We start from the raw sequence: 20,668 nt of genomic DNA, 5'->3' as shown, positions 1-20,668 counted from the left end.
GCCCTTCAACCCAAAGGACATTTACTTCCACAGCTCAGACTTTCATGGTCACAGATATTTCCTTAGATGTGTAGGGAACTGAGGACACAAGCATCTGGCAGAGCTTTCATTTGGCTTGTCAGCCTCCCTGTGAGTCTGAATAGCGATAGTAGCTGCCTTTTTCAGAAGAAAGAGAGTCCATATATGTACTTGGATGACTGGCTAGAGCTCAAGGGGAAGCTGGCATCCGTCTCATTCAAATTCAGTGCATTAAATTTTGTGCTCAGTGTTCATAAGTCCACCCTTATCTTGGTCCAAAGGATAGAGTTTATCAATGTGGTACTGGACTCAGTGCAAGTGAGAGCTGTACTTTTGGATTATTAGTTTTGTTCAATTACATCTCGGATAAGGTCCCGCCAATCTGATCTGATCACGACTGTATGAAAACATTCAAGCTGCCTGGGCCACATGGTCTCATGCACAAATGTAGTGCGACATGCAAGGTTATGTCTCAGACCTCTCCAGGCCTGGCTAGTCATGGTATACTCACCCCCTTGTCATCACATGGGCCCAGTGCTCTTGGTACCTGCCCTGATCCTCCACTCAGTGACAGGACAGCTGAATGGCCACATGGTATATTCCGCATTGCTCTTCCCATAAACCTGGGGGCACCCAATCTCCCAGGAGAACAGAGCCAGCTAGTAGGTTTTCTCCTCTCACCATAAGTGATCTCTTTGGCTAGGCACTGTGAAGATCATCATCAAAAGTAGGGAACTCCCCTTATAGACCTGTTTTTACCCACAACAATAGAAAATGAACTCATTTTGCTCCATGTGAGGTCATGGTCCTAGGGCTCTTACGGATGCATTCCTGGTACCAGCAACAACCCACCTGTATTACACATTTTCCCCGCCACCCCAATCCATAAGATTCTGATGAACAGCAAGGTCATTTTCATAGCCCCGCTGTAACCCAGGCAGCTTTGGCTCATCACCCACTTCATCTTATCAGTAAGACTTCTGCTACACCTAGACAGCCAATTTGTCTTCTCACTTGAGATGGTGATTCTGTCTTCTCACAGACTGGGAGTAGGTGTTCTCCCAGGTTAGAGAGCCCATCTCCCTGGGATCTGAATTTCAGCCTATCAAAGCCTGCCCCCTCCCCCAGCCCAGTACTGTTCTCTGTAACTTTTTCTGTCTAATTTTTAACATATTTATTTTCAGAAAAAAAAACGTACATCAGTGCATTTGTGGATTTGCACCACCAGTAGCAACAAATGCTGCCAATTGTGGAGGCTCTGCTATTCAGCTGGGAAGCATTTGCATATCTCCTGGATGGTTCCCCAAGTACTCAGTTTACAGGGAAACCTGTGCTGGGCAGGCCTAACCAACCCACATCATGGCTGCCCGAACTCTAGCCACAGAATGCCTCCCTAAAGAGGAGTAGCCTGATGGGCTGGGCCCAAGGGGGAAGGACAAGCAGAGAGGCAGTTTTGGGGTGTGGGGAAACGCACTGGGCTGTCTGGGGAGGCACTGTCTTCTCCAGCCTATATAATGCACTGTTCGGGGGCCCTGGCTTTCTATATCCAATGGATGAAATCATTCCACAGATCTACTCAGCTGTTCCATACTGAGAGCAGAAAGAATGAAGCATCTCCCCATCTCTTCACACAGAATCTCATCGTGGTTACTTCTTGCGTCCAGGTGTGTTATGAACTTGCAACCATCTCACCCTTGGCCAACTGAATATCTGATTCCACAAGGTTTCAAGCCTCCTCCAATGCTTTCCTAGCACAAATTCTGATTCAGAACACCTGCAGAGCAGCAGCCCATTCCTCAGTTCACAACACACCATGCCATGCTCATGCTGTCTTTCATTCATCTGTTTTTGAGCTACAAACCCACATCATCTACAGCTGCTTGGGAGTCACATACATTGGAATGGACAAGTACAAGTACTCAAAGAAGAAAAAATGGTTATTAATCTTTCCATAAATGTTTTTTTCTTCAAGATGTGTTGCACATGTCTGTTCCAAAACCCACCTTCGGACCCCTTTTCAACAGTGGTCAGTAAGATGAAAGTGAAGAGAAGCAAGGTAGGCAGGGGCCATTATACCAGTGCTGTGAGTATGCACTACCAGACAGTGCTGGCACCAACACAGTGAATCCCACTAGGAGAAACATTTTCAGCAACGGTGCTCAGGGCACGCATCCCTACATTGAAATGGACACGTCAACTAATCCTGAAGGACAACATTTACGGAAAGGCTAGTAACCATTTTATTTTGGAACTCTCAACTAAATGACCAAGCACCTAGACTGGAGGTGGTGGTAGTTATGAATTACTCATTACGGAGTAGTCTTATACCATACAGACCTTCTTTCCTCCGAAATGGGATCACCTGGATCATCCTCTTTTCCCACTCCCCTAGTTTTATATTCCATCCCTCATTCCGCAATCACACAAGTACCAAGAACATCCCCTTCCAATCATGATCACATTCTGGCTAATGAAGCAGTAGTTCAGGTAATATTAATAAGTAATATTAGGGAATTTTGGCTTTCTCTTAATGCAATTTATTAGATGAAAATGAGGAGACTCAGCACCATGTGACAAGCCAGCTCTCTGCAGACTAGTTAAACTGAGGACCTAGACTGACCTGAACGTGTTCTTTTTGAGAAGGGAACATCTCCCAGTGCAAAGGGAGTCAGCACACAACCATAGTACATGAGTGCTAAAAGGCCTAGTACTGATAGGATGTAGTAGCCCTTCGAAAGCAACCTGCCATCTTCACCGTCAATCAGTTGCTTGCTCTTAACTAATGAACGCATTGTGCCCCTAATTTCCACAAAATCAGTCAACAGTCCTATTAACCTGTCATACAATGTTGAGATTTTCTGGTTTAAGGCAGAACCTCCACACAAATTAGAGCACTCTAGAAGGCCCAGTGAAGGCCTAAAACTCAGCATTATTATCGATCACACGGGGTTAAAAGTAAAGACTGTTTTCCTCTGTTACAAAGTTAGGGTTACTGTATAAAAAAGTGGTCACCCCTGAAAGGGTGTGGATCAGTATCCACCAACACGTTTTATTAATGTGTTATAGGGTATATAGTACATTAATACAATGTGAGTTGGTAGAGACTGGTTGGGTATCCTCTTTTTTGAAAGGTGGAATATGGTAACCCTGTACAAAGTATACAAAAAGCTCCACAATCAGTCAAACCTTCATTCCTCCTGAAGCAGAACCAGCCCTTAGCCATGGCTTGAGAGCGTCTGGAATGGCCTGAGGTAATCCACAAATTTAGATCGATGAAAGTAGGTCAGAGAGTCTGGTGGCCCCTTCCTGGCACTGGGGAGCAGTGGTATGGACAGGACCCAGGACTGCCAGCTGACAGCTGATTCCTGGCCTTGATGCTCACTCTCCTGCCAGGCTCCAGGCCCAGCACCAGTGTGTGTGTGTGTTTGTTTGTTTATTTGTTTTAAAACAGCATGCTGGCCACAGACCATTTGGGCACACAGAAGAGGGAGCCTCTGGACACCTCCTTTCTCAGCTCATCTGGGACTTCCCTTCATTTTTATTGTACATTCATACCAAGACTATGTAGGAGGCTAAAGCCAGGTGTCACAGAACTCTGCCCTGTGCTGCAGGAGTCCAGTCAGAATCAGGGAGGTTTGAGGAAAGAGGATATACATCAGTTGGCAGCCTAATTCCATATCAAATATATGTTGGAGATTTGGGCTGTGACTACTCTTCATAATCCCAAGAAGATGCAGCCATCTGCATCCAAATTGCAGTCAGCTCATAGAGTGAGCAAATCTGAATGGCAAAAGGAAAATCAAAGTGTAAGGCTCAACCCGGCGTCTCAAAAGCCTGGTGGTGTGCTGTTCCCCTCCACTAGCACACTACTGTCTACTGCACCTTTTCTGGGAATAAATATATATTTTGAGCAGCGATAATAGATCATAGAAAGTAGTAGTGGAAGGACCTGGAAGTCATCAGTTCAGCCCCCTGTGCTGAGGCTGGACCAAGGAAACCCAGACCTTTACTGAAAAGGGTTTGTTTAGCCTATTCTTAGAAACAATGGAGATTCCACAACTCCCCTTGGAAGCCTATTGCAGATTGTTCTTTTCAGTTAGAAAGTTTGCTTTAATATCTGTCTTGAACCTTGCTTGCTGCAGATTAAGCCCCTTACAACCACTTCAGCCTTCAGTGGACGTGGAGAACAATTGATCACCATATTCTTTTCTATAGCTCTTTACATATTTGAAGTCTTATCAGATCCCTTCCTCAGTCTTATTTCTCAGGACTAAACATGACCAGTTGTGCTTTTTTTTTTAACTGTTGCTCATAGGTCGTCATCAGTTATCGATCAGTCGTGTTATTCTCTTCTGGACTCTTTCTGGTTTTTCTACATCTTTCCTAAAGCATGGCACCCAGCATTGGACACAGGATTTCTGTTGAGGCTTCGTCAATGCCAAGCAGAGTGTTAATTACTTCCCATGTCTTACATATTGTCCTATTTATATAGCCCGGCAGTATATTAGCCTTTTTTGCAACTGGATCACATTGTTGGGTCATATTCAATATGTCATCTGCTATAACCCCCACGTCCTTTTCAGCAATACTACCACTTAACCATTTATTCCCCATTTATTGTTGTGCATATGATTTTTTCCCCTTCCTAAGTGAAGAACTTCCTCTATATTGAACATCATCTCGTTAATTTCAGACCCAGTTTTCCAGTGTGTCAAAGTCATTTTCAGTTCTCATCCTGTCTTCTAAGGTGCTTGCAACCCTTCCAAGCTTGGTGTCATCTGCACACTTCTGAAGGATGTTCTTCTCCCATTATCCAAGTCGTCAAAGAAAATACTGAATAATACCAGTTGCAGGACTCCACTAGATACATCCTGTTGGTTTGATGGCAAATCATTGATAACTAATGTTTGAGCCTAGTCATTTAACTAGTTGTGTGCCCTTCTTACCTATAATGTATAATTAAGTCTCAGAGAATAGTCCAAATCAGACTCAAGAATAGTTCTGTAAATGGATGAATATCTTAGTTTGTGATATTAACTTGAATTTCTTACATCTGTTCCCTGCAACTAATCATCACATAGGACACTCCCTGTGCCCAAGACACGATGTAGCTATTGGGCTTCTATGCCAGTGCTTGATGCCAAAAGGTGCTAGTAAGCCCAGCACACCAGTAAGAAAGTGACTGACTGGGGATGGAGCTTTGAGCCAGCCCCTTTATCTCTGTTCATCCCCCCACCCCGAGATGAGGCTGAGAGTCCGGGTCTGCTGCACTCCTACTTCCCACACTGGAGGCTGCTGCCTTCATAGCTTCCATTTGGTGGGGAACAGGAACAGTGCAGGGCAGTGTCACCAACTGAGACTGTCTCAGCCCTGAGGGCCCCCCTGCCTTTTCTCTGCACTCCCTCCTATGTACACCCCAACCCCTGACCTATCGCCTGCATTTCCCCCACATCCACTACCCCTGCCTGGAGTCCCCCACATCCACACACTCTCCAAGCCCCTGCCCCGAGCCCCCAACACTCCACACAGCACGTAAATTTCTTATAGGTACTGTCATACTGTAACTCCTCCAGCCCAGCCCCTTGCCCTGTACGACCTCACCCCAGGAAGGCAGGGGTTGAGATATGACTGTAGCTGTGAGAAATTTAAGTTGCTTTCCCCCTGGCTTGACCTTTCATTTAGAGATAATTCTGTCCAATGCTTGTTTGTTATACTGAGAAATGGGGATTAGGGAGTTCTGTCTGAGACCTGCTTGTTCTATTTGTAGGTGCTTTTCAGGGTATATAGGACAGCGTTATGAAAGCCAGCTGTCCAATTAGAACCTACACCCAGGCTGATCAAACTTCTGCACTAGCTAACAAAACCGTGATTGCAGTCAGCTCACTTTTGAATAGCAGTGTGACCAGTGCATGTACAAGTAAGCTAGCTTTTGGAAAACAATAGCCAAGACAAGGATATGTATCTATGTGAGAAAAAATAAAATGCGCTCAGCAGAGTCTATGAATAATACTGTATGTATACCTGTCTGAAAATTACCATTTTTTTGGTAATTAGTGTAGACTGAGGCTAAGCAATGTGGGAGCAGGATCTGCCACTCCCTGTGTGCTAGTACAGTGGTGTCCTGATGCTGATTAGAATCTCTGGAAACAACCATGATATGGGGAATAAATAATACCACATGTAAATCTACATTAAAATAGCTTTATTAAGCTTCAAAGCCAAACACTGAAAGGTTAGAAAATGCCAGATTTGAGGCTGCCCATACAGTGCTTATTTGTTTATATGCACTCTAATAATCTTTAATTATGTTATCACAGGCAACCTTAATCCTGGCATTTCTGAGGAATTTTTTTAGACTTTGCAAACTTAATTATGCTCTTTTAACAATAGATTTCTGTGATATAGGTACGTGCAAAGTAATGAAAATTTTAAAACATAATCTCAACTATATATAAAATGATGAGGTCTAAATTAGCTGTTAGTACTCAAGAAAAAGATCTTGGAGTAGTACAAGATAGTTCTCTCAAATCATCCACTCAGGCGGTGTCTAGACGGCGGGGAACTGTCAGCAAAAGATACACAAATTATGGTGTGCACGCAATTGTGGTGTGCAATTTGTGTATCTTTTGCAGACCGTTCTGCTGGGAGAGGCTTTCTTGACATTTGGCCGATCCACACAGGGCCAAATGTTGGGAAGAGCCCCGCAGCCAGTACATCCTTTCTGTCTCATGGCACGAGGTATACCGGGATGTTGGCAGAATGCATCCGCTTTTCCAAGAGTGGTCTCAGAAAAGCAGCCACATTATTTGGATACAGACGACCTCTTCCGAGAGACCAGAAGTCTCTCAGAAGAAGTCTGCCATCTAGACATAGCTTCAGTGTGCAGCATCAGTCAAAAAAGCTAACAGAATGTTAGGAAAGGGATAGTGCGACAGAAAATATATTGGCTTCCTATATATCCATGGTATGCCCACATCTTGACTATTATGTGCACGTATGGTTGCCTCATCTCAAACAAGAGCTACTGGAATTGGAAAAGGTACAGAGAAGGACAAAAAATTATTAGGGGTATGGAGCACTTCCCTAGGGTGAGAGATTAATAAAACTGGGACTTTCCAACTTGCAAAGGAGATGGCTGGGGAAGGGTGTGGGGGAATATGACAGAGGTTTATACATGTAATGGTGGGGTTGGAGAAAGTAAATAAGGAAGTGCTATTTACTTTTTTTCATAACAGAAGAACTAGGGTTCACCATGTGAAATTAATAGACATCAACTATAAAACCAAATGCTTGGAAGTATTTTTTCCACCCAATGCACAGTTAACCTGTGGAACTCTTAGCCAAAGGCTGTTTTGAAAGCCAGGACTATAACAGCCTTCAAAAAGGAGCTAGATAAATTCCTGAAATAAAGGACTATCAATAGCTATTAGCCAGGATCGGCATCAATACTGTCCATAGCCTCCGTTTGCCAGAAGCTGAGAATGGGTAACATACTGGGCTAGATGGACCTTTCACCTGATCTAGTATGGCTGTTCTTATGTATTAGTGCAGATATTCTCTGCTCCTTGTCTAAGGCCTATTCTTATTGCCTGCACAGTCTCACTATGTACTCCTGAAGCTTTTGAGATGAGTTCCGGTCTTCCCCTCCTCCCTGCTCTTCATCCTGTCTCAATATTGTGTACACAGGTTTTTCTAAAGCCTTGTATATACTAGAAAAAATAGTACTTTTATTGCAAGCAACTTTCAGCTGTGGTCACACTGCACAAGTAGCTGAAGCAGAAGTCCTAGACCTGCAGCTGAAATTGCAAGAAGAGCCATTTTTTCAAATTCAGTTACAAAATCAATCCTTCAAGAGCCGCAGTGCATGTGAATAGGAGACAGTCCTTAATAAACAACGTCAAAGTGTGTTTTTTATCACTCCTATGTTAACAGCACAGGCGTGCACACAATTATTCTTACCAGTTAGGAAGTTCTTACCCCCATCTCCAGGCTTTACGTGCCTCAGCCACCAAATCCACCTCCAATCTCCAGGCTTTACCCCCATTTCACAAACCCCTCCACCCCCAGGCTTAGCTCCTCTGAGTCCCAACCTCCCTGCTATAACCCCAGGCTTAATCCCTCTGAGCTCCAACCTCCCTCCCCCACCCCCAGCTTCCAGAATTACTCATTTAAGTGCACAGTTCTGCCACAGCTGCGGCCTTCCCTCGCTGCTCCCTGCCACTGCCACTGCCGCCACCTCCTCTTTCTCAGCAGGCTGCAAGGCTGTGTGGCTCCAGCAGAGGCAGCCTTGGCCGTCTCCCCCCCAGCTCTCCTGACAGCTGACTTCTATCCATGTGGGGCAGCTCCCTGCCTGGCCGGCTTTCACTTTTGGACTCCCTGCCCTGCCGCCCCTGACTGCGGCCACTTAAAGAGAATTTATTTTTAAATTCTAATTTAATTTAAAATCTAATTTTAAATTATTAAACTCCAGAGCCATAAGAGGAGTCAGTGGTGGCAGCTCTCGGAGCTGCAAGTAGCTCCTTAAGGAGCCTTATGCAGCTCTGGAGCCACGGGCTGCCGACCCCTGTCCTAGCACGTGCCACTTTGACCTATGAGCAGATTTTCAGGATATGGGAGCCAAAAAAATGCTTGAGTCCTATTTAGACTAGCTCTGTCACACAAGTGTTAGATGTAAGTGTAATAACAGGCACTAATTATTTTAATGTAGGTTTACTTCAGTTACCAACTATCCTATTCACCTGCATTTTTTCTTCAGTGTATTCATAGGTTACCCTCACTAAGATAAGATTACAGGCATGTGCAACAGCTAATGCACTCATTAAAAGGTCTTTTTCCATTTATGTCATGTTCTGTAGGTCTTACAAAGGCAGTATGAGCAATATGTTCCGAAAAATGCCTGCATTGAAAAGATGTCATCAACTTTAGGGCCAGTATATAAAAATGCATGTGCTTCAAGTAGCAACTGTTTGCTAATAGCATGGGTCCAATTCTCCCACATCTCCTCTCAGTAGGTGAATTTAATGGGATAGTGACATGAGTAAGTGCTATTCAGTGAGAGCAGGGGTTGAAGGATCAACCACTACTGGGTGCTTAGTGCTATAAAAGATACAAAAGGAGGTATGGTTTTTGCCCTGGTGAACTGAAATCAGTCTACATCAGTCCTTAATTTGCGCCACAGCTGAGCCCCAACAACCTGTAGGCTCAGCTGTTTATAGGGGGGGATAGCTCAGTGGTTTGAGCATTGACCTTCTAAACCTGCAGTTGTGCGCTCAATCCTTGAGGAGGCTGTTTAGCAGTCTAGGGCCAGTAGATTTAAAAAAGAAAAAAAAATCTGTTAGGGATGGTGTGTGGCCCTGCCAAGAGGGAAGGGGACTGGACTCAATGACCTCCTAAGGTCCCCTCCAGCTCTATAAGATGTGTACCTTGGGATTTGCAGCATCAGCTACAGTTGTAAAAAAATGGATTGAGCCCAGGCACCTCTTGCATTAGACTACCTTGATGTACTGTCAAGGTATAACAACCAAACCTCCAGACCCAGGCATAATATGGGCATGGCAGATAACAGCTTTTACCTCCTACAGTCTTTTGGTCAGACAAACTTACAACATACATGACTGGCTAACCCCACCCCTCCCACCGCACACACACACACACACACACACACACACACACACACACTTTACGTCAGACAAAGCAATGACCTTAATCTTACTGGTGTCAGTGATGGTCTTTTTACTGACTTCAGTGGGCTTTGCATCAGGTCCTGGATCTTTCATCAAATAGACCCAACCCTGTCTCAGATTCATTCGTACACCATAAAGCCAGAAGGCACCACTGCATTCACGTAGTCTGGCTCCTGTGTAATAGCACTGACCACTTAGAACTTCCCTGAGCTAAGGCCAATACCAGACTTGTAATCTAATCCAAAGAGAGATGAGATGAATTTTTCAAGATTTATTTGCCCTAACGCTAGGTTGACTGACATTAATTGTATTACCTTGCTTTTAATTCTTCATTGAGTCCCATATCAGCTGCTCCATTGTTTCATCCCCAGAGTGATGTAAGGCTGACAAGCCTACGTCATTGCCATTTGACTTTTTTTGAATGGTGTCACAGTAGCTTTCTCCAAGTCCTCTGGAATTTTACCAGCATTACAAGCTTTACTGCAAATCACCTTTAGTAGTCCACAAAGCTCTTCAGCCAGCTCTTTTAAACATAAGTTATCCAGATCTGCTGATTTAAATATGTCTAGATTTAGTCGCTGTTGTTTACCGACCTCCTAAGTTACTGTAGGAATGGACAGTATCCCATCGTTATATGATCTCACTGCTTTTTACCTAAATACTGAATAGAAGTATTTATTGAAAACTTCTGTCTTTTCTACATTATTGACATTTCTACCATTTTCACCCAGTAATGGACCTGTAGCGTTGTTAGGATTCCTTTCAGTCCTTAAGCTGATATTTATTTAACTTGATGGTCATAGGTTGTTCCGTATATCCTTTGGTTTGCCTTATTTTCCACCATTACCAATTTTTATTTATTAATATCAACTTCCCCTTTCTTCCTCCAGTGTTATAGTGTTTGTGTTTTTAGTACTATCCTGTAGCTGCTTACACTTCTGAGCCAGGTTCGTTCATTTGTTTTTAAACCAGTGTGGTCCTTTCTCTTATCTGTGGCTTTTTATCATCTAGTAAAGTGTTCTCAGGTAGTTCTCATTTATCATTCATGTTTTTTTATTTAAAAATGCTCCCAACTGATTTGGTTCATAACTTTTTTCATCTTTGCGAAGCTGGCCCTTTCATAGCACCATAGAGGTATTTTATTGGTTTGTAATCTAATCATATGATCACATGCAGCAGCTGCCCTTAATGATTTTAAAAATAAAATTGAATGTTTCAACCATTATCTTAAGCCATATTATGCTGTGGTAGAGTCAGCCTCGTTCCTGGGTTCCAGACCTATTCAATGTCCTACTCAAATGTCCCATAGATAGCCTGTGCCCCACATACTCTCACTGCAGTTTGCCCCATGGTTCTTGGGCTGAAGGGACTGAAAGGGCTGAGGGGTAGGCCCCCACCCTGCCCTGGTTGCCTGGGGAGAGGGAGGTCTCAAACTCTCCTTGTTAGGGACTCTTCCCTTCCTCTGCTATCTCTGAAGTTCTTCCTCTGCTCTCTAACTCACTCCATCCTTCTCTGTTCTCACCACTCCAACCTCCTCTTCCCCTGGTCCCAGGGAGGCCTTTTGAACTGTCCTAGGACATCCTCAAGTGGGCTCAGCTGGCTCTAATTGATTTGTAGAAGCCCCTCCTTGGCTGCTTCCCCAGATCAGCTGTTCCTTGCAGCCCTGAGGTTCCTTTACCTGGTGTTGCCTCTCTCACCAAGCTAGCTTTCTGGCCTACCAGCTTTCTGGTCTATTAGCTTTCACAATGCACTACTAATGGCAAGTAATACAATAAACTAATATAAACTTTAAAAAAAAATTGAAACAGAAATTTCCTAAATAATTTTCAGAACTTCCACTTTACAGGAATTTTGAAAGTGTGTTTGTGCTCAGATTCAGAATGAAAACAATTTTTGAAAAGTTACAATTTCTCACATTTCAACCAACTCTAGTTACGAACTGCAGGGCCTCAGTTCTGATTTTTCCTTCCTCTCTTTCTTCCTTGAATCTGAGGTTCTTCCCAAATGTGATTGTCCAATATCTCCTCAGTCTATCTGATGCTCTGTAGCATCTGTACTTATCCCTCTTATCCATAAGTTGTCTCTTCTAATTCAGTGACCAGCTCATACTCAGGAAACCCTTTCTGGCTTCAGGCAAGAATGAAAACATGGCGTGCCTATGGGAAGTCCCAAACACTAGTCAACTGATGCCCATCATAGTTTTGAGATTTGAATTGTAGCTGGAAAGCAGGCCTCTCACACACCCTCTCTAAAGTCCTCCTAAAAACTCATTCACTTCTTTTCATCCTCTTGGAAATTTATCAGGCACAAATGGGAATAGTCCATAATGTGCAGTCAGCAACTAACAAGAGCTGAATATGCAAATGAATAGAGAGGTCTTGTCTATACAAGAAACAGATTTAATTAATTTCATACAACTTTCTTATGGGGGTAATCTGTTGATAAATATACAATCTCTATTAGCATTAATGAGGCCTATGTAGAATATATCAAGGAAGAATACAATATGTTCAAGTCAAGTTTGTAGCAGGATGGGCATAGAAAAGCTTGCAATTTATTAATTAGTTTTTTTGTTCATTACTGGCCACGTCTTGTTGCTAATAAAAATTGCAGTTCATAATGAATGCCTTAGTTCAGAAAGGCAGCACAAATAGAGCTCGTAATTGGTAGATCCGAACATGCTTATTTTTATTCTGATGCTGAGGTTGCTGTGAGGTTAAGTCATTCATACCTCTTGGAGTTGCAGAGCCGGGCTATAAATCTTGTACTATCCCTCCCAATATTTCAGCATTTCCGTTGCTGAAGGCTGAGAAGTAAAGAGGCATAAAAAAGTGAAAACAAGTTAGGGGGAAATAAAGATGTGAAAAAAAAATCTACTAAACTTTTAATGAACTTTTATTAATGCTTTGGACAAAGTTTTGGGTCATTTCTTAATTAATCCAAATTAATTAGTCTGTTCTTTTGCAATATCTTGTAAATTAGCAAGGGATAATTAAACTGAAAATATTTGATGTAAGTATTAGAAAAAGCCAGGTAATTTAATTATTTGTACTAAGCACACATTTATAGCTTGACTGGTAGTGTTCAGAAAATTTTTTTTAATTTCAATGAAATGTATTTTAATTTCAGAAGGAAATTGCATGAAAGTGCAATATCTTTATCAAAGACTTCACAGTGGTTCCCTCCAATCTTCATTGCTTTCATGTGGCTTTGATACTACCCAGACAATCAGGAAATGAACATGAAGTCCTCCTAGGTCCCTTGTCACATACCAAAATGTGGAGAGAGTAAAAAGCATGAGGCGCATAAGTCGCTTCACTCTCCCTTTATGTGTGTAGGGAAAATATAGAAAGGTTGGTAAGTGTGTTTTAACACGTAGCCAATAGTACTGCATCAAGCACTTTGAGGTGCTAGTAACACAAGGTAGATGAGGTAATATTTTTTTATTTGCACAACTTCAGCTGATGGAGAATCTTGTGCACCAGACAGCCTTAAAGAATAGCTCCAGTAAAAGATAATACTTGACCCATCTTGACTGTCTCATAGAGCAGGATCAACATGGCTAAACAATAACTCAAGCAGTTATGGCTGTGACAGGCTAGCGTATGTAAGAATCTACAACAAAATATTTTCATGTACAATATCAATTTATGCTAACTAAGCTGTAACATTTATCAGGAACATCAAGATAATTTAACTTAAAGAAAGGAAAAGGGATAACAGCATTTTAGAATTCAAAAGAGATCTAAAAGAATTATCTGAGATCTGGAAAACTTGTTTTACTGGGAAAGATACGTAGTTTAGTTCAGGATAAGAGTTGTCTTTACCAGAGTATATAAGTAATGGCACAGGAAAAAAGATTTCTGAAAGTACATTACTAAAAGCTGAAGCTAAATAAATATGAGCTAGAAATATGGTTCCAATTTTTAATAGTAAGTATAATTGGCAACATCAAGAGGTGTGGTAGATTCTCTATCTGGAGTCTTTAAATCAAGATGTGATGTCTTTCTCTGATAAGATATGGGCTTGACATAGGAATTCCCATGCTGAAATTCTACGGCCTACGCTATACTGATAGACCACAGTAGTTACTGAAGGCTAAGGCTACACTGGGGTTTCTATTTTGGGATACAGTTGTATCCCAGAATAGAAACTCTATGGCCAAACACCATACTTGAAATAGCAGCGCTATTTCAAGCACAGTATTTTGCTCCCACCACTGTTATTGTGAGAGAGATAGGAGGAACTTTGAAATAGACACTTATTTAAAACTTCAGTGCTGTGTAGCTGGCACTGAGTTTGAAATCGGTTAGCTTGAAACTATGCAAGTAGTGTAAGTTATTTCGAGATAGGGCTACAGTGTAGCCCTAGTCTCAGGCTTTAAAATCTGTAGCTCAGACCCTCAAATTATGTAAATTGTTGTAGCTCAAATGAAGTCAGTGTAGCTATGACAATTTTCATTTGTGGGTGTACGTATACTGTTGGCCTGACTTTCCACTGTCTTCCTTTCTACGTATATCAGAAGGGTAGCCATGTTAGTCTGTATGTTCAAAAACAGCAAGAAGTCCTGTGGCACCTTCTAGACTAACAGATATTTTGGAGCATAAGCTTTCATGGGCAAAGACCTGCTTCGTCGGATGCATGAGTCTGATGAAGTGGGTCTTTGCCCATGAAAGCTTATGCTCCAAAATATCTGTTAGTCTAGAAGGTGCCACAGGATTTCTTGTTGCCTTCCTACATAGTCATATATGCCTGTGCAGCTTGAGTGCAAAATGTTACCAAATCAGAATGGCAGCAGGGGTGCCGCGGTTACCTACTTTCCTCTAGCTTTGCACAGAGGTGAAACAACTACAGAAGGTGCAAGACAAGGACAACCAGTCTCTCACAATAGGAAGAAAATATAATTCCTACTGGAGTGATAGCAGAAATTTTTACACCTCCAGCTCTTCCAGTCCACAATTTATGCTGTTTGCATTACTGACTGGCAGTTTGCTATTTAAAAATGCTCTGGATCTTGAAGTAATACACCTTAGAAAGGCAATATTTTCAAAATATTAATTGCTTCATGTAGAAAATATTTTTTTCTATTGGGAAACACTAAAATGTTTAGGGTTTCAGAGACTTATCTTGAATATTAATAGTTCTAAACGAGGAGTGTCTTTAAAGAACAGATTAGTCAGGAAGAATTTGACATGCTGTATAGAGCTACTGGCTCCAGTGTGGATTTCAATGCAGATTAACAAAGGGCATTTCCACCAATACATCAGATGGTCTAATAATGCAGAAGAGGGTATTTAGTTTTCTGCTGCCAATCGTTGTCCAATCCACCTACACCTGTATTCTCCCCCTCATTTATAGTCCTTGAAAGATGCCCAGTGGGCAGGCTTCCAGCTCTGGAGCTTTCTTTGGCAGAGGTTTGTATCTCTTCCTCTTCTGAGTGAGGTATTTCCAGGCTGCACAGTTCCCTGATTATATTGTGACCTACCCAGCAAAAGATAGACTATCAAAGCAGATCTGCTTCACTTTCCTCCTCAGAGATGGCAATACTGTACTTGCTACAGTTATCAAATGGTCCTTTATAAGCTAGCATACTTATAAGCTTTATAAGCATTCATTGATAAAGTGAAATCATGCCAAGAAAATGTATTAAAAACAATGAAAGAACCTCCACGCATGCTAATCAGTTAATTAAGCACCATTCCAAGACTCCAGCAAGGGCTCAGGCTGGTGATTAGGCCTTCAAACTGTACTTTGGTCACAAATTCATCAGAGCTTAAGCTCAGAACTAGCTCCTAAATATTATGGAGCTTCAGTGAACTAGAAACCTTCCAACCCTCCCTATGGATCACACCCCCCAGGGACAGAAGAGCCTGTCTGTTTATTGGGTCAGAAAAAAGGCCCAGAGTCAATTTTATCTCAGGCTATTTAACCAAAATTCTTTTTTTTTTCCACTATTGTCTTGGGAGAATCCAGTTTGAACCAGTGCGTGTGAGGTTCTCAGTAGTTGGAGGCACCTCTCTGGAGGTGTTGAAACCTGACTGAATTTGCCTTAGCACCCTCCCACGGCTCTTAATTCCCAGAGAACTATGGTCCCCCTCTGCCACGGTAATTTATAGAGTCCTCAACAGCACCTAAAAATTTGCACTTTCAATACAACCTGCTCCTAAAATACGTAAAGGTAATTCAGTAAGGTTTAAATGTAATTCAGTGATGTGTCCAGGTTATTGTCATGTCTATCACACTGGTGCCATACAAAACAGTGATACTAAATCCCTAACTTGTTTGGTTTGTTGCAGGCATTGTGTCCCTAATCTCCTTGGCTATCCTGTCTTACGAACGCTATACTACCCTCACTCTCTGTAACAAACATGGCTCTGACTATCAGAAGGCTCTGCTAGCAGTTTGTGGCTCCTGGCTTTATTCCCTGATCTGGACAGTACCACCACTCGTTGGCTGGAGCAGTTATGGGATTGAGGGAGCCGGCACAAGCTGTTCAGTACGTTGGACCTCTGAATCAGCTGAATCTGTGTCCTATATCGTCTGTCTCTTCATATTCTGCTTGGTCATCCCTGTAATGGTTATGATCTACTGTTACGGGCGTCTCCTTTATGCTGTGAAACAGGTAAGCTACAGTATGCTAAATATCGGTGGGTATAAATGATCTGAGAGAGATTGCCTCTAGGAAACATCATCATTTTTTTTTACGTGTATGGCCTTATGCTGCGGTATTAATAAGAATGAAAAAAGGCAGAAAAAGCCATGAAGGAGGAAAATGAACATCACTGTTTTCTTATTTTTCTCTAATTGAGACAGAAGTCTGAGGGAGCCAGGGAGCCTCCAACAGTGCATACTGGATCTCAGGTTCACAAAACAGAACAGCAAAATGTTACATGTTAAACTGATGCATTTGGATGAGCTCCACAGTCAGATCAATGAGGCCTTGAAGTTCACCTTTCTTCCCCATTTCAGCGCTACATAAATGGCATTCTAATATGCTCTGCCTCTTAAAACACCATATCCCAGTTCAATACACATGTAACTCCTCTGCAGGCAGTGAAATTATAGTGAAGACAAGTGTGACCTTTCAGCGCTATCAGACAGTTAAAAAACCCCTTATTTAAAATAAAAAGACTCCATGCGCAGCCCCCTCATTACTTTAAAGAGAAGCATGGATCATCAGGCACTCCAAATTTTATCTTCAGACACAGCTGGCCAGAAGATAGGGTACGGTGATGTTTGATACCATTGGGACAGGTGTGCAGCTTAGTGATGAATGAAGAAAAAAGGAGTGAATGCTTAGGTTTTGTCTATATGGGGACACTGGAAAATTAAGATGGATTAACTAAAGGCATGACATTAAAATGAATTAATTCTGTGTGTGGATGCTGTCATTCAAACATAAAAAACCTTAGTTCTTGCTTTAGCTGAATCTTTGAGGAATGATTTTTTACCTTCAGTTTATTAGTTTTAAATAACTTATTGTCCCTGTGTATAAAAGGTCCCAGAACAGAGTGTATACTTCTTGTGGTGATAACAAAAGCATCGCTTTCTTGCTCTGCTTCTCCAAGTCCTTGGTACTGTCACCCATCATGATAGCAGACAAATGCCCTGTATAAAGTGTGAAGGGTTCTCAACCTTTTCCATTACAAGATCTCCCTACAACACGCTATAAAAACTCCATGACCCATCTAAGCCGTGGCAACTGTTTTGCTGCATATAAAAGCCAGGACTCATGTAAGAGGGCAGCAAGGAAAGCAGTTGCCTGGGACCTGCACTGTGGGGGTCAGCACAAAGTTAAGTTGCTCAGGCTTTGGGGCTTTAGCCCCAGGTTGTCAGGCTCAGCCATGGGCTGCAGTCTGTATAGCAGGACTTCAGCCCTTTGTCCTGGGCTCTAGTGAGTCTAATCCAGCCGTGCTTAATTAACTCCCTGAAATCTGTTCACTGCCCCCTCAGGGCCCAGACCCTTAGATGAGAACCATTGTCATATGCCTCATTTTATAAGTACTGCTGTAAATATCAGTGTCACTTTACTCACAGTTCTATTTTAAAATAGGAGTAATATTCCTTTCTCACGGATGCATGATTGGCCTCAACTTGCAATAACAAGCACTTGAAAGGGCAGAATGCTGGGGACAAGGCTTGGGTGCAATCATAGCAACACTGTAATTTAGACCCAAAGGGATTTCCACAGCATGTGGTATAGAAAAACTACTTGCTTTCATCAGTATTTGACCATAACAGAGCAATAAGCAGTGAGAAAGGTGTAAGGCCTCTCCTGAGGCTTTTTGAAAGATTGGTTTCTGGTCAAGTCAGAAACTACTTAGTCTTGCCATGAGGGCAGGGGACTGGAGTAGATGACCTCTTGAGGTCCATTCCAATCCTTTGATTCTATGATAACTGGAAATACTGGGGCATTTAGGTTAGAGACGCAAAGGATACGGTTACACTAGCAAGTTTTGCTGACAAAACTGCTGGGACGTCCACGCACAAAATGCATTTTGTCAACAGTTTGCTGACAAAACTCTGCACTTTTTCCAGCAGCATTCTGGCACACTGCTGATAACAGATTCTGTCGACAAAAAAACTGCATGGACGCTCTGCTGGGGGGTCCTTCTCTCGACAGACGGCATGCAGAACAACGGGCAGCCCTGTCTGCTGTGTTTCCAGGTGCCTGTTTTGCCTGGAGAGTGACTGGGCAGTTCGGCTGCTCTCTTGACAAAGCAGAGCTCTCTTCAGATTGGCTTTTGTGTGTGGCTGCGCTCCATCAACAGAAGTTTTGTAGGGAAATCTCTTCCAACAGTGACTTCTGTCAACAGAGCACGGTGGTGTAACTGTAGCCATTGATTTATAGGAAATGATGTGTGTGGAAAGGAGTCAAACTAGAACCTTCCATGTTTTTTCAGCAGAGGCAGGGAGAGCACACATTAATTCAGAATTACCACATCAATAGATATCAATACATAAAAGATCTATGGATCCAGAAGTGCTTTGATTACTAAGACCCATGTATTGGATAAACACTGAACTGTCAGACATAGCATCCAATTTACTTCCTGTCACTATTTTAAAAATCTTCTAAATAAGACTCCTTTTGCTGAAAACTAATATAGCAAAATCCTGATTGCATTCATAATGTCCAAGGGTAGGATATACCACATTATGTAAGATGACTTTTTGGAAAATTTGCATTATTTCCAGAAGTTTCTATCATAACTTCTATATAATTTTCAAAAATTTTCTATAGAAAGGCTACTTAGAAAACAGGTTTATTTCTCAAGCTTCATGTCATCTAACTATTCATTATCTTGCTCTATATAATTATTGTCTGTAGAATGCTAGGAAACATTATGGTTTAATGTATAGATGAGCTGAGGGGTAATGAGAAATTAGCTCTTTTCTATACTGAAATAGAGGAAGTATTTTTGGTAATAGAAAAATACTTGTTACTATATGCATATTAATTTTGTTACTATTTTAAGTGAGCAAAAGCATCCATTATCAGAAAGCAGAACCATATTCGTGTTTGTGAGTCTTTTTGTAACAATACCAGTAATATATTAGAAGTAATGCAGGTCTGCAGCACATCATAATAAACACAATAGCTATGCTGTAGCTGCTGGCAAGTTTTCTAAGATATGCATTATTACATTTTTATAAGCTATGAAAGAGGTCTGTACATTATAAAATTACATGCATAAATTATATTATGCCCTGAGATAAGGAACACAAGAGTTATGCCGCTATTAATCTTGTCATGTAAATTCATTGAAGCAGAAGAAATATCTTAATAGGAATAGATAATAGATAGGAATAGATAATGCAAGGACTGGCATGGTGCCTACGTTTTATTTTTAGGGAATGTAATTGTGGGTGTGCTTTACTCGTTTCCTTTTCACAACATAACAGGATATTATCATTTTCTGGGATAAAAGGTATTAGTACTGTATAGTCATCTGCAGGTAATTCATTGGTAGAATTTTGGAAGAATTTTATTAACACATAGGTGTTGTAAATGATAACTTTTTTTGCAGAGAATGTAATAAACTTATAGAAATTTATATATCAGTAGAATTTTGTATGAATATTGAAAAGCACCTTTTTGAAGTCAATACCTTTACACCTAACTAAAAAATGACTGATCTATTATCAGAATACCTATGGTTTAAGAGTCTCAGAAGACTTGGGGCATTTTTTCAAATATGTTACCTTATTATAGGTTTTTCTGCAAGAGGATTTATCCTGGATGGTTGGGATTGATTAGTTTGACTGTGTGTTGCCAATTTTTTGGGATGCAGGGGGGAAACAGGTGTTCACCCCAATAAGTGTTGGGCTGCAAAAGGGTCATGGGAAAGTGATGGCGAAACAAAAAAAAAATATGGAAAGTCCATATTGTGAGAGCATTACCAGAGAACTTAAGCAGAGAATACATGGAGAGCTATAAAATAAATCATGGCTTGAGAAGCTGTTAGGGTTCTCAAGGGTACATTAAGTCTTTTAAACTAGACACACACTTCATCTGACTTTTCTTCAAAGTCCCTGTTTACTCTCTTGTTAAGCTTGTGTAAAGTTTATATCATGAATTTACGAGGACCACTTTTCCCTGTGCAGATGTTGAATGTTTCATTTATACTTTAAGATCTTTGTTGCTGAGCAAGATTCAGTAGAGAAGCTTGGACCGAGGAGCTGTTGGAAGGGAGAGGGGGCAGAGAAACTATTACCATTATTAAGTACACTATTAACATGCATTCTGATCACATTTTGCACCTTATACAGCAGAGGGAGAGGGAATAGGGATTAGTTTATTTATTAAACTGCATTGTGGGTTTTTGTTTTGGTCCTTGGGATATGATACCTCTAAATAATTGTTTACCCGTGTGAAAAAATATCAAAGTAACCTGAATTGTTTTATACTTTTGAAACCTGACTCCCAAATGGTTTAGTGCTGAGAGCGCTGAATCATAGATTAT

At 41.6% G+C, this 20,668-nt stretch overlaps 1 protein-coding gene across 1 annotated transcript in view; it reads left to right on the top strand.

The window, feature by feature from the left end:
- Positions 1-20,668, top strand: part of LOC142006585 (parapinopsin-like) — a 126,380-nt gene that overhangs the window by 45,731 nt on the left and 59,981 nt on the right. Inside the window, exon 3 of the mRNA XM_074983253.1 lies at positions 15,998-16,323. Coding sequence (XP_074839354.1) covers positions 15,998-16,323 — 326 coding nt within the window. The remainder of the gene's footprint in view (positions 1-15,997; positions 16,324-20,668) is intronic.

This window comes from Carettochelys insculpta, chromosome 1 (genome assembly GCF_033958435.1).
Source record: "Carettochelys insculpta isolate YL-2023 chromosome 1, ASM3395843v1, whole genome shotgun sequence".
NCBI classification, from domain to species: Eukaryota; Metazoa; Chordata; order Testudines; family Carettochelyidae; genus Carettochelys; species Carettochelys insculpta.
Note: the sequence above shows the minus strand (reverse complement) of the source record. Positions and strands in the feature narration are given on the sequence as shown.